At 37.8% G+C, this 14,730-nt stretch overlaps 1 protein-coding gene across 6 annotated transcripts in view; it reads right to left on the bottom strand.

Moving 5' to 3' along the window:
• Positions 1 to 7,137: 7,137 nt before the first annotated feature.
• The window catches only part of ARHGAP20 (Rho GTPase activating protein 20), a 140,278-nt gene continuing 132,685 nt past the window's right edge, over positions 7,138 to 14,730 (bottom strand). For all 6 annotated transcript variants that reach the window (XM_073903713.1, XM_073903711.1, XM_025893939.2 and 3 more), the window contains 2 exons: positions 13,274 to 13,388; positions 7,138 to 12,181 (listed from right to left, as the gene is read on the bottom strand). In XM_073903713.1, coding sequence (XP_073759814.1) covers positions 10,326 to 12,181; positions 13,274 to 13,388 — 1,971 coding nt within the window. In that variant the 3' untranslated portion in view covers positions 7,138 to 10,325. The remainder of the gene's footprint in view (positions 12,182 to 13,273; positions 13,389 to 14,730) is intronic.

Below are 14,730 nucleotides of genomic sequence, written 5' to 3' on the forward strand. Positions count from 1 at the left end.
CTCAACTCCACCTGTGCGAGAGATCTTTTTCTGATCTTTACCATGAGAACCTGGTAGGGCTCCTGTTAATAAAATTCACAAAAATGTGGTGGTCTTCTAAGACTGGGCACCCCAGAGCTTTTAACTCTCAAACTTGTCTACACTGAGCCTCCAGCAGTATGTCAATTACAATGTAAGTTTTCTGATTCAGGACTGGTTCCAGCAAGGGTTTCTGTTTCTGGGCTTCTGCTCTGGTAAGCTGCCCTTCTCTGTATCCACCTGCCCATCTCTCTAAATTTGGGGGCAGCAATTTTCCCTATGATCTCCATTCTTTGATGGATCTGAGAAGAACTGTTGATTTTGTTTGTTCAGCTTTTTTCTTGTGAAGAAAACTTTCAAACTCCTTACATGCCAGACTTTTAAAAAAAAATTTTACTGTTGAGTTTGAGAGTTTATATATTCTAGATACTAGTCCTTTGTCAAATATATGGCCTGCAAATAATTCCTCCCAGCCTATAGCTTCACATCCTCTTCACGTGTTCTTTCAGAGCACAAGTTTTAAATTCTGGTGAAGTTCAATTTATTTTTATGAGGTCCATTTTTTTCCTTTTATAGATCATGATTTTAATGTCAAATCTAAGAACTTTATACCTATCCCTGGATCCTAAAGATCTTCACCTGTTGTTTTTTTTTTAACTAAAGGTTTTATGTTTTAAAGTTTACATTTAAGTCCATGATCCATTTTGTATAAGATGTGAAGTTTAGGTTGAGGTTGAGGTTCTAGTTTTGCTTTTAGATGTCCAAATGTTCCAACACTGTTTGTAGAAAAGGTTACCCTATCTCTACTGAATTCCTTTTGCACCTTTGTTGAAAATCAGTTGACTATATTTGTGTAGGTCTACTCTGTCCCACTGGTCTATTTGTCCATCTCCCCACCAATACCACACTGTCTTGATTTCTGTAGTTACAGAGTAAGCCTCAACATTGGATAGAGTGATCCCTCTCACTTTATTCTTCTATCGAAAATATTTTAGCTATTCTATGGCCTCTGCCTTTTCATATATTTTAGAAGAAGTCTATGTCTACAAAAGTCCTTTCTGGGATTTTGGTTGGGACTGCATTAAACCTATATATCAATTTGGGAAGAGATGACATTTTACCATGTTGAGTCTTCCAACCATGAACACTGCATCTCTCCATTTATTTAGGTCTTATCCGATTTCTTTCACCAGAATTTCATCAACATTTTATAATTTTCAGAATGCATATCCAATGCATGTTTCATTAGATTTTTATTTATTTAATTTGGAGTGATTATAAATAATATTGCTTTTATTTTCTGCATATTTATTTTTTTTAAAGATTATATTTCTTTATCAGAGAGAGAGAAAGCACAAGCAAGGGAGAGGGAGAAGCAGGCTCCCTGCTAAGCAGGGAGCCTGACGAGGGGCTCCATCCCAGGACCCTGGGATCATGACCTGAGCAGAAGGCAGACACTTAACTGACTGAGCCACCCAGGCAGCCCTATTTTCTGCATATTTATAGCATATACAAGTGAAAATATTTTTGTGTGTTGATCTTGTATCCTGTGACCCTGCTAAATTCAGTTATTAGTTCTAGGAGGGTTTATTTATTTTTATTTTTTTGGTAGATTCCTTGGGATTTTCTATGTGGACAGTCACATCATTTGCAAATAGTTTTATTTCTTCGTTTTCAATCAGGGTATTTTTAAAAATTTTTCTTGCCCTATCCCAGTGGCTATGCCTTATAGTAGTATGATGAATAAGAGGAGTAAGAACAGACATCTTTGCTTTGTTCCCAATCTTAGGAAAAAGCAAGCAATCTTTCATCATTTACTATGAGGTTAGCTGTAGACCTTTTGTAGCTGTTGAGATAATTTTCTTCTAATTTTGCTGAATTTTAAAATACACAAATGAGTGTTAAATTTTGTCAAATGTTTTGTGTCAATTGATACATTGTGATTTTCCATCTTTAGCTTGTTGATAGAGATACAGATTGGTTTTCAAATGTTAAACTACGTCACATACCTGGAAAATAATTCTACTTGGTTATACTGTTTAATTCTTTTTATACACTGTTGCATTTGGTTTGCTAAGTTTTTTGTTTTTGGCATCTAAGTTCATGAGTGATATGGGTAGGTAATTTTCTGTTTTTGTACTGGCTTTGTTTGGTTTCCTTATCAGGGTAATACTGGCCTCATAAATGAACTGAAAGTATTCCCTTCTTTCTATTTTCTTGAAGACATGATGTAAATTGGTGTTAATTTTTCTTTAAATGTTTGTTAGAATTCTCCAGTGAAACCATCTAGGCCTAGAGTTTTTTCTTTAGGAGACTGTATACGTATTTATTATTATTTTCAGAAGCTTTTAAATTGTGAATTCAATTTATTTAATGATTTTAAGAATGTTCATATTATTTGATCTTGGCTGAAGTTTGGTAATTTGTGGTTTTTGAGGAACTTTTCCATTTCTTTTAAGTTGTCAAATTTATGAATGTAAAAATTACTTGGGGTAATCTTTTATTATCCTCTTATGACCACAGGATCAATGATGATACCGTTTTAGTTCTAATACTGGTGATTTATATTCTTTTTAAAAATTTTTTTGCCATCAGTCTCAATAGAGGTTTATCGATTTTACTAATTTTTCCAATCAACTTTTTGTTCTACTGATTTTCTCTATTGTTTCCTATATTCAATTTTACAGATCTCTATTCTAATCCTTCTCACTTCCTTCTGCTTGTCTTGGGTTTATTTTACTCTCTTTTTTTTCTAGTTTCTTGAAGTAGGAAGTTAGCTTATTAAGATCTTTCCTTTCATGATGTAAGCATTCAGTATTAGAAATTTTTCTCAACACTGCTTTAGCAGTATCCCACATACATATATATATTTTTAAAGAATTTATTTGACAGAGAGAGACACAGCGAGAGAGGGAACACAAGCAGGGGGAGTGGGAGAGGGAGAAGCAGGCTTCCCGTGGAGCAGGGAGCCCGATGTGGGACTCGATCCCAGGACCCTGGGATCATGACCTGAGCCGAAGGCAGATGCTTAACGACTGAGCCACCCAGGTGCCCCAGTATCCCACATATTTTTGATAGGCATTATCATTTAGTTCTAGGATTTAGAAAAATTTCCCTTGAAATGTCCTTTTTACCAACAGATTAATTTTAGAAGTGTGTTTTTAGGTTTCCAAGTGTTTGAAGATTTTCCCGTTAGCTTTCTTTTATTGATATCTAGTTTGATTACACTGTGCTCAGAAAACATACTCTGTATAATTTTTTAATTCTTTTAAAATGTTGATGTTTGTTTTATGGTTTTATTTTGATTTATGTTCCATGGGCAATTGCGGCGAATGTGTATTTTGCTGCTGTTGGGTGAAGTGTTCTATAAATACCAATTATAACCTTTTGGTTCATGGCACTGATGAGTTCTTTATCATTGCTGAGAGAGGAGCACTGAAGTCTTCAACAGTTTTTATTTATTTCTGCTTTTAGTTAAGTCAGCTTTTGCTTTACATATTTTGAAGCTTTGTTGTTTGTGCACACACATTTTAGGCTTGTGATGTCTTCTTGGTGGACTGAGCCTTTTATTGTTATATAATGTCCCTTTCTGTCTCTGGTAATTTTCTTTGCTCTGAAGTCTACCTTACCCAATTTTAATATAGGCACCCTTGCTTTCTTTTGATCAATTTGCATGGTGTATCTTTTTTATCCTTTATTTTCAACCTGCCTACGACACTGAATTTGAAGTAAGTTTCTTATACATGGGATACAGATAGGTGTTTTTTTATTTTTTAATCCACTCTGTCAATTTTGTCTTTTGGTTGGTATATGAAGATCATTTGTAATTAAGGTAATTTTTGATATGTTAGACCTAAAGTATGCCATTCTGTTATTTGTTTTGAGTTTTTTTTTTTTTTTCACTCTGGTTCTTGTTCCTTTTTATTTGCCTTCCTGTGGGTTAAGTACTTTTTAGAATTCCATCATGATTTATTTATGGTGTTTTAGAGAGATATGCTTTCCAAATATATAGTTTTTGTAGTTGCTCTAAGTATTACAATATACACATACATAGAGTCCTGTCTCACTAGCATCAACATCCTACCACTTCAACTGAGTATGAGACCCTCATTTCCATGTAAGTCCTTTTATTTTTCCCACTTTTAAATATCATTGTCTTGAGCACCAAATGATGCTATAATTTTAGTTTCAGGCATTAAATATGACTTATAAAACTCATGAGAATAGTGTATCATTAAGTATTCTTATTTCTTTCTGCTGTCTTTTCTTCCTTCCTGATGCTCCAAATTTCCGTCTTTTAGCATTTACTTTTTGTTTAAAGAACTTCCGTTAGCTAACCTTTAAGGGTATACCTGTTAGTGACAAATTCTTAAAAGTTTCCCTTCATCTGAGAATGTCCTTATTTCCCCTTAATTCATGAAGGATAGTTTCACTGGATATGGAATTCTGGGTTGACAGTTCCTTCAGCACTTGTAGAATGTGTCACTTTCTTCTGGTCTCTGTGGTTTCAAACGACAAATCTGAAAATTGGTGTTCCCTTATAGGTAAGGTGTCATTTTTGTCTGCTTTCAAGATCTTTCTCTTTGTCTTTGGTTTCTAAACATTTAATTAAGATGTATTTTTCACTTTTATCTAGTTTGGGTTTTACTCAGCTTCTTGAATATACAGATTTGTGTCTTTCATCAAGTTTGGGCCATTTTCAGCCACCATTTCTCTGAATACTATTTCAGCTTTACCCTCTCTTTTTTGAACTCCAATGATACAAATGTTGGGTCTTTTGTTATTACCCCACAGGTCCTGACCTATATTCAGGGGTTGCGGGCCCATGGACCATTTAATTTTCAGAGACTCTGTGGTGCTATTTTGCTCTGTTCTCAGCCAGAGAACGCTCTTTGTCCCTCAGGCCTTAAGTTCCCTTGGCTCAGTGCTTTTTGTGATAGAGGCTTCCTGTCCACACTGTCTGGCTGTCTCAGAGTCTGTGTGGGGAGGGGAATCTTATACCTGCTGGGGCAAAGATGTTTCCCAGGCTGAGCTGCTTGTTCTGACTGGGTCCCTCTTTCTGTTGTTGCCTGGCTGTTCTGGCATCTCCCAGCAGGGAAGGGAGGATTTCAGGCTGCAGGAAAGGATAACTCTCCCCTTGGCCACTTATTATTGGTGGGGCATTCATCTATCCCACTTGCTGGTGGCATCTAGCTTACCTAAAGGTGTCAGAGGGACTCTGATTGATCGGGGGGAAAAATCCATGGATCTGGGCTGTCTTCTGTTGCTAGGCTGAGAAAGGTCAGGTCTTGGTCTCCTTTCTTTTGGATGAGGGGAGATAAGATGCTCAGTTATTGTTGTTTCTCTAGTCGTACAGTTCTGAACCAATTTACCTTCCTCTTACCACCATTTAGAATTCCCCTTTGGTTGTTTTTTGTATTATTTCCAGGATTTGTAGTTGTACTTAGTGGGGAGGAGATGGGAGACACAAGTCTATACCACTTTCTCTGGAACAAATTTTTAGCTCAATTATTTTTTTTTAATTGTCATAGCTTTCTGAATTATTTCCAATACTGGGTTATTACTTTTTTATATTAGAAATATCTAGCCGTTTCTATAACTTAGAGTTTGGATTGGTTCTCATGTATATAACTTTAGTCTGCTTTATTATGGAGGAAGTTTTATTATCATCCCTATTTTAAGGTGAAAGGCTGAGAAAAAAGAGCCTAGGGTCAGAATGAGGCTCTAGCTGAATGTACTCACCATGTAGGGCTACTGTGAGCATTAATGAAATAATGCATTGATTAGCAGAGCATGCAAGTGCCCAGTGAATATTAATGTTAACTTTCTTCTACACAGCCCAATTTTTTCCTTAGTTGTTTAAAGTTCCTGGGGCAGAAACAATCTGTTTTTTTGTTACCTCTTATCCCTAGGGTCCAGAATGGTACCTGGTAATAAAAATTAAACTGCCTGAATAGCATTTATATCATTTGTAACACCTTCATCTCCCCAAGACATGCTCCTTCCCCCTTTTCAATCTTCTTTGAACTCCTTGTGATTTCAGTTTCTTGTCTGAATTAGCTAGCTCATCCATAGCTTTCCTCCTCCTCTATTTGCTGTGCCTACAAGCAGTAAGCTTCTCTGAATTCATGTATTTTGATAATTGTTCCTCAGTCATCTAATTCTTGAACAAAGATATAAAATGTTTTTTTTCTTTCTGAAAATCTTAGGCGGTAACAATCACGGCCCCTGTGACTTGGAAGAGTATTTCTTTATACCATCCATTTTACTTGCTTAGAAACAGGACTACCTCCTAACTATAGGTTTTAAGCCAACTTATTCACTCTTCATAGCAGATCAAGAAGCTGCAATAAGTCTAAATTTTATTCTAAGTTACCATAATTTAAAATCAAACCTATATGTAAATAGTTAATATTTAAATATTAATGTCTCCGAAGCCTGCACTTTATATTGCCATGTAAAATAAAACCAAACTCCAGAAAACGTATTTACTTTGTCCTAACAAATCAAGTAAGTTAGAAAAACACTTTGAACTATCTAAACATGTATGTATGCCCCGGACACACGATGCACAGTAACACGTCCTATACAAAGTTAGGAACAATATACATCTGATACCATCCTCTGTGTATGTTTCTTTGGGACTTCAAAATTTTCCCAATTATACACCTTCTGCCAAGTCTACCATACAACTGACATTATGCAGAACTGACACTCAAGGAGTTCACTGTGTTTAAAAAAAACCCACAAACAATAAAGATGAAGGATTTATACTCACAGGTGGCTCAGAAAATGAGTAGGACTCATACTTGGGGCAGACAGCACAGAACTCAAGAGAACTCTTCCTTTCAGCAGGAAACTTAGCTTATGAGATATCCTGATAACCAGAATAGATATTAAAGAAAGTTAACATTTTACCTAACTTTATTATTCAGTTTTTTTTTTTTTTTGTATTGAAATACGCAGTTTTCAAAGACTTCCTCTCAAGCCATTAAAACATGACCAGGTAGGAAAATATCAGTTAAACACTACCATAATTTTGATTAAGATACATAATATTCTTAGAGTTTCAACAGACAAAATATGCCAGTGGTTCAAGGACACCTTAGATCCTTTCAATTCAATGTCATGCCATGAAAGGTAGAAAAACACAAAGTGAGATAATTCCTTGAATCCAGTGTTTTTAGTTGATTGAGACTCTTTTTTAGCAGCAAATTATCTTTGTATTTCTGTAAAATATATAGAGAAATTAACATCAGTGTTTCTGTACATTGCCCACATATAATCAGTGACATTTCTGACAGTGGAGTTGCTAGTCTTCAGTGTTCCATTAAAGCAAATCACTTTTTCTGGACTAAGGTAGTTTATGATTTTTGAATTTCTTTGAAATGGTGGTTAAACTTACACAGAGTGAACCTCAATGAATTTCGAGAAGGCAAATATGCAACATCCATGAAAAGCCAGTAACATTTAGTAAGTTTATATGACTTTGTAAGTATTGATGTGTTGGGGTGTCTGAATCCAGACACCTTGGGATATCTGGACGTGCCTGGGGTCAACTGGGTACTCTGGTCAGAATGGTTCAAATTTAGATAAGAAAATCTCATACAATCAGTCAAACGGAGTTAATGGTTCTCTTGATATGAGAATATAGACTATATCTGATTCTAGGAGCAAAATGAAATCATAATGCCTAGGAAAATGAAGACTGTGTGTCTAAAGCATGACTTGTTTGGTAAATGATAAGATTAGGAAAATATAAAAGAAAAAAAAAACCCTCTTTTTCTAGAAAGACTGACCCTGGTCTATGACTAGAAGTTCAAAGTTCCAATTCAATATTAAATACATTTCATAAAATTTCCAATGTGAAGCAGAAACTGGGTTCATTAACTAAAACAATTCTACAAAAGGGCAATATTGCTCTGATGGGATTGTTAACGCTACAGACTTTTTTTTTTTATTTAAGAGACAGCATGGACTTCATACATATCCATTATCAGTGCTTCGAAAACCAAACAACTTTAAAAGTTAGCAGCAGTTTCTGCAAGTACAAAAATACACATTTATTACATTACATATGGTAGTAAAATTTGTCAAGATATATTATACAAACTCAAAGCATTTTAGATAAAGCATCAGTCTAATATATTATAGATTGACAGAGTATAATAAAATGACACGTAGTCTGTCTTCCAATCATACAATATAATACTTTACAGCAATATTAACAAACTATTCACATTAAGTATTACAGGAGTATCTAAGGGAACACAAGAGAATAGGAATGGTTATGGAAAACCTCAGCATCTATTTTCTTCTATGATTCAAACTGGGTGGATAATTTTCTACCCAACCATATGAAAGAAAAAAAGGAGAGAACTATTATTTTGTTAAGTGGAGAAACAAGTTCTTCCAGAAAGACACTCCAAGCCGTAAGAACTTTTTTCACATCTTGCAGTTCCGACAGTAGTATGCCCTAAGGGTAAGGGGAATGAATCCCTGTTGCCTTTATATATTATACCACAAAAGATGCATATGGACACTCAGGAGTCTAAATATAGGAGTGGCTGTTTATAAGGTAAAATCTACTTCACATCTGTGACTCAGATGGCCAGTGTCATGAAGGAGCTCTTTGGATACAGAGTTCTGAGAGTTAATTACAATGCTTAGGGCCAACAGGGCCATGTCCCGTAGAGGTAGGTAGCACGTATAGCTAATACTGAAAGGACTTCTACTTTACAGAAAACATTATTATTATTATTTTTTCTATAACTGAAAAAAATGCAACCTTTAGGACAACAGGGAAAGAACATTTGACATGAAAGTTTTCTAGTGGCTAAGAAAAATAATTTGGTTTAAGTTAGTTTGTGGGAGAAAGGTCCATCTAATGGTGAACTAAAGAGGCCAAATGGGTTCTAAGCAACTTCTTATAAGTAAGTAGTCACAACGAAGGAAGATGCACACCCATTCCTGATTCTATCCCTCCCTACTGGCTGGTGAGGCCTAGCCAATCCATGGAGATAACCCAGGGGATATACTGGTATAATCTTTAAGGCAAGAGAGGGGAGAAGTATTCATGGATATGAGATAAACTAATGGAATATAAACCATGAATCATCTGGGACAAAAATATGTAAAACTTCTGCAAGTGAGGAAATCCAAAGCCAATGACTGAGAAGGCCTGACTGCTGCTTTGGTGGGCGTTCCATTCTGTGACTCTCTATAACCTGTCAACTTAAAATTACTCAACTGCCAATGACAATCAGAAAAGGGACAATTTATCAGTAATTTTTCTGGCTGGCTAATCTAAGAGGCAGGGCTATAGAAAAACATTTTTCAGCAAAGAGGAGCATGCTTTGGTCACATGCTGGCAACAACTCATGTAACAGAGAAAGGACTGGCGTGACGATCTTTTCCTCCACACTAAGACAGCGAATGCTGTCAGGAGGTCACCTTCTAATAGGAAGAGTTTCATTTCTGGAGAATGTCCCTAGCACAGGCACCTTTGAGAAGGATACCGAAATGAGCAACCTTTCCTTCTTTCTCCTCAGAGCTCTATGTCCTGGAGCCTTTGCAGAGCAGTGGAACACCAATGGAAAAATAAATCAATGAACACAACCAACAGATAAACTATGATACTCATGGCTGTTGAGCCATTCTAGTTTACTCCATTCTAGCTGCATCGAGGGGCTGATTCCTGGAATCTTCCTGTGAGGGCGTGTGACTACAGAATGTCACAGAAATGCCTACTAGCTTGGATTCAGGGAAACGTTTTACATGATTTCCTTCAATACTAGACATGCTTTCTTCTTTTTTTTTTAATACTTTGATTAGTGGCATTTTTCCTGCGTAGTTATTAAAAACATTCCGTGGGATGTGGATGTTTCTCTGCACCCTTCCCCTCTCTCCACAGTCCTTATTCTTCACTCATGATATGCTGGTCTTTTCAGGATACTAATCTCATGTAAGGCCTGTCTCCTCTACAGAAGATGTTTTCTCTGGCTCTCTGCTAATACCTCTAAAAACACATGATGGGACCGATCCCAGGCTCTAATAAGGAAAAGCCTCCCAAACAGGTGATGAAATTTTTTAGTCTAAACTTTTTGCCAAATGGTCTCAATAAAGAGAATTCTTTTGTTGTCCTAACTATTAGCAGTGATTACCCTTATGCTACCCATCCCATGTATGTATACAAAGGGGTCATAATAATCTTGTCTTTATATCACTATTAGCCCAGTTTCTGTTCTTGTAGACATCAGATTCTTAGACTTGTCTCTGTCCTTATACACATCACATTCTTACTGTGGTTAAATGTCTTTGGCTAAATGTTGGTCCCCAGTATCGCCAACCACTGTAGGCTCTGCGTCTGGGCTGGACAGATCATCCACAGACAAAGAGCTGGGTGAGGATCTCTTACAAGGCAGAGTACCAGGAGAGCACTGCTCACTATTCTCTCCATCCTTGTATGACTTCACACAAAGCTTGAGTCTGTCCTCCACTAGGCTGAATGGAGACCTACAGTGTCTCTCTGAGTCCTGGCTGGGGTAAGAACTGTACCACTGGGCTGTTTGCACAGTTCCAAGTTCTTCAGGTGCCCTTTGGGGCATGTCTTGCTGTCTCTCTTGTAGTGGGTTGGCTTCTGATATACCAGGAGCATGTGGAGGTGGCTCCATGGGTCCTTTTAGAGAACTTACTTTCTTTTCCTCTGGTCTGGATGCCCTTGTCTTCTTTTTGAGGGACCAGTTTTTCAAACTGGCCACACCATTTCTCAACCATGTGCTTGGGTGAAGAGTTACAGAATGTATTTGTGAATGCCATTCTACAGTATCCTTTTTCGTATAAGCCAGGCGGCTGCTGGCCTGCCCTGATGAGGGACCAGGAGTTGCAGAAATGAGGCTGGAATTGCTAAAATCAGAGGAAAGCTCTTCTTGTTTTCTTTGAGCTTGAAAAGTGCAATCTATTGGAGAGGAAGTTTCAGTGGGGGTAAACACAGAGTGTTCAGAAATCTGAGAAAAAGCACTGTCTTGGGAGCTCACTGACGAGCCAGATGGGGAAGTTCCTGGGGAGGACAGGCTGGAATAGCTAGTCCTTGGGCAGATGTTTAATCTTGGGGGTAAAGCCTTCTCAGTGTTTTGGTTTGTGCCACTACTCTTGCCCACCTCGATCCCCATGACCAAACTCTGATTAATGAGCTTTTGCCCCTCCATTTGCAATGACTTGTGCCGCTTGAGATAATCTTCTTCTCCATGCAAGAGACCAGCATCATAGCTAGTTTTATGTTGTTTCTTTGAATAAATTCCCCTGAGATAGGTCAGTTTGCAGTGCTGGTCATCCATGTTGGGCTCTGAGCAGCGCCGGTGCCTCCTTGAACCCTTGAGGGCATCTGCTGTGTTTGGTGGGGAGTATCCAGATGTATCTGCACCAAAGGGCTGGTTCCTGGGATGATCCTGTGAGGATATGTGACTATACGATGCCACAGAAATGGCCACTGGCTTGGATTTAGAAAAAAGTTTCACATGATTTCCTTCATTACCAGGTAAGCTTTTCTTCTTAACATTTTTATTAGTGGCATTTTTCTTGGTATCAGTGCCTACGACTAAACTCTGTTTAAAATAGGTCTTACCCTCTTCCTGGAGGGGTTGATTCTGCTTCAGATAATCCTCATCTTTTTGTGAGAGAATTGCATCACAGCTGGATTTGCGTAGCTTTTTCTGATAAAATTCCCTGAGATAGGAAAGCTTAGAATCTAGATAATCGATGCTGGGCTCTGAGCAGCGCCGGTGTCGCCTCAGGCTTTTCGGAACATCTGCTGCAGCTGTGGACAGGTAGCTGGGTGTGCTCATGCCAGATGGGGCCCTGGCATGATCGCGCAGTGGGACCTTTGCATACACTACTGCAATGTTCACTGGCTTGGATTCAAGAGGCTGTTCCATCTGAATGTCTTCATCTTTAGAACGGTCCAAGTCAAAGTCGCTCAGGGTTAAAAGGCCTTCCACCTCAGGCTGGTCGAGGTCATAGTCACTGAGGGTTAATACAGAGTCCATACTTCTGCTACCCTGACCAAGTTTCTTTACCAAGTCACTACAAGGAGCATCAACATCCTCATTTAGCTCATTTTCCAAGCTGTCATAGGAGGAGTCATTCAGTTGGAAGCAAGAGATATCTGTCAAAAAATCAAACCACAGTTAACATTTTTGCTTACCAAAAATACATGCTGCCTTAAAAAAAACAATCTATGGTACTTAGTTTAATTTTCTTTTTATGGAGATTGTTCATATTCCTACTCTTAGAAAGGATCTTTTTCAGTCTTCCCAGAATAAAAAAAATATGTTGATGTTATATACTGAATTTATCTCAGTTCCTGAAGAAATAGGCTTTCTTAATTAAGATCTCAAAGCAATAAGGACATGTTGTTAATACCAAGAAATGGTACAAAATATAAAGGAATGAATGCCAGGTATATGCAGGTTCATGACTGTGGGTGAGCACACATGGTTTGGTCTCGGAGGAATCATTTACTAACCCAAGCTCTTCAATGTTCACTACTTTATTTAATCTTTACAACAACCATAAAAGTTAGACATTATGGTTACCCATATTTATAGATGAAGATATTGATGTTCAGTGGCAAAAATGGTTATATGCAACTAATGAATCATTGAACACTATACCAAAACCTAATGATGTACTATATGTTGGCTAATTGAATTTAAGTAAAAAAAAAAAAAAAAAAGAATAATTGGTCAAAGATAACTAGTAATTGGTGGTCTGGGAATTCATATTCTGGAAGGTTGGATGGTTTCAAAATCCCCCCTGGCCCCACAGTACTAGTTGTTTCTAAACTGTTTCGCAGTAGGCTGAAATGTCTCGGGGGCCACTCGAAGGAGAAGCGGGGAGAAGACCAAGCCTGCCTCTACCTCTTCAGGGACTTGTTACTCTAGTTTCAGCCACAGAAGTTTTCTACTATATATGTCAGGGATCCTTGTAAAGGTTTATTTAAAAAAAGGTTAAAAACATACCATATGATGCTTCTGGAAGTTTTGGACCTCATCTTACACATTTCTGAACCCCCACCACTGTGTTAACATGACCTGACCTATTAGCAGGTCATCCAAGGAGGAGCAGAAACCCTAGGCCCACGACTGAAGTCAGAGGTTTCCTTCACTGAGCTGCGGCAGGCCCCAGGACACTGTCCCAGCATTTTCACAGACACATGTCTGTTTCTCACAAAAACCAATCCAATTATCCACAATACCTGAGGCATTCTCTCTAGTATCACATCTCACTGAAACCTGTCCCAAGAGGGAAGTGATTTCTTCTCCAAATATCCTACAGCAATTTTCAATCAGAAATTGTATAAGCAGAGAAACCTGCACAAAAAAAGACAAAAACAAAGTGCTACTTTCCATATAGAATGTCTATAAAGCACATTTCATATATAAATCCTGATTTTACCATAAATGAAAAAGAATCCTGAGAAAAATTCATGTCTGCTTTAAAAATATACAAAACAGTTCCCCCTAAAAAACTATGATACTCGCAAGAGTAGTTTGGGTGTAGAAATTAATTTTAATTGGTGGACTAAAGTTTCTTGTGGCCTTAGCTCAATGTTAACATTTTTTTACACTAATGCTACATCTTTAAAATTAGGGTAACTTGGGGCCCCTGGGTGATGCAGTCGGTTAAGCATCTGACTCTTGATTTCGGCTCAGGTCATGATCTCAGGGTCGTGAGACTGAGCCCCACATTGTGCTCCTCACTCAGCATGGAGTCTGCTTAAGATTATCTCTCTCCCTCTGTCCCTCCCCCTGCTCTCTCTCTAAATAAATAAAAATTTAAAAAAATGAAATAAAATTAGGCTAACAAAGTATTCTCTATAGGGCATTTGGGGTAAAGAAATAAACTTTCTTATTAAAATTCATGAAGTATCATTAGGTAAAGACTTATGAAATATATTTCATATATAAAAGGCAGTTGTCACAGCGTGGGAAGTGGGCATCCTCTGTGGGTTTCCTGTGAAGCAGGGAGACAGCTAGAGAGAAACTTGCATTTTGCCTCACTAGTCTCTGCCTATGCGATTCCTTCCCTTAGGCTCCATGGAGAAGGTGGGGGAGGAGGTAGGACCTTACAAGGGAGCTCTGTGCCTCCACTGAGATGGAGTCGGACGTTTCCTTAGGTTCCTTGCCCCAGTAGCTGAGGTGAAGGAACAGGCAGAGTGTTGGGAGCCACAGGAACTAATATTCCTAAGCCCCTTATTAACTACCAGGCACTAGAGGGGTGGGATTTCAAGTAACTGCAGTATGAACTAGGTATCATCACCACCTCAATTTTTTAGATGAGGAAACTGGATCGAGAGAACTAATTGTATCCAAGATTGTACAACCGGCAAATGGTGGGGCTGAGGAATGGCTTGTCTAAGTCCAAAGTCCTTTTGTATTAAATCATATCATCTGCTTTCTTATATAACTCTAAGGTTTAAGTCAGTCATAGTGTTTTGCCTCCTTGAAGGTAAAAGAGAAGTAACCCAACTGCTATCTCTGTTTTGCTCAAGAAATCACCTTTCTATAATCTAACAGGATAGGATAAAATACTCAGTACACTCAAATTTATAAGGAGGTGTATTTAAGTTATTTAAGAAAATATCTTTCAGAATTAATATTAACCCTGAATTTGAGGTTCAAAATGGGAACTCAGTCACCAGGGCATAAAAAT

This window comes from Callorhinus ursinus, unplaced genomic scaffold (genome assembly GCF_003265705.2).
Source record: "Callorhinus ursinus isolate GAN/ISIS: 27379988/994484 unplaced genomic scaffold, GSC_fseal_2.0 scaffold19, whole genome shotgun sequence".
NCBI lineage: Eukaryota > Metazoa > Chordata > Mammalia > Carnivora > Otariidae > Callorhinus > Callorhinus ursinus.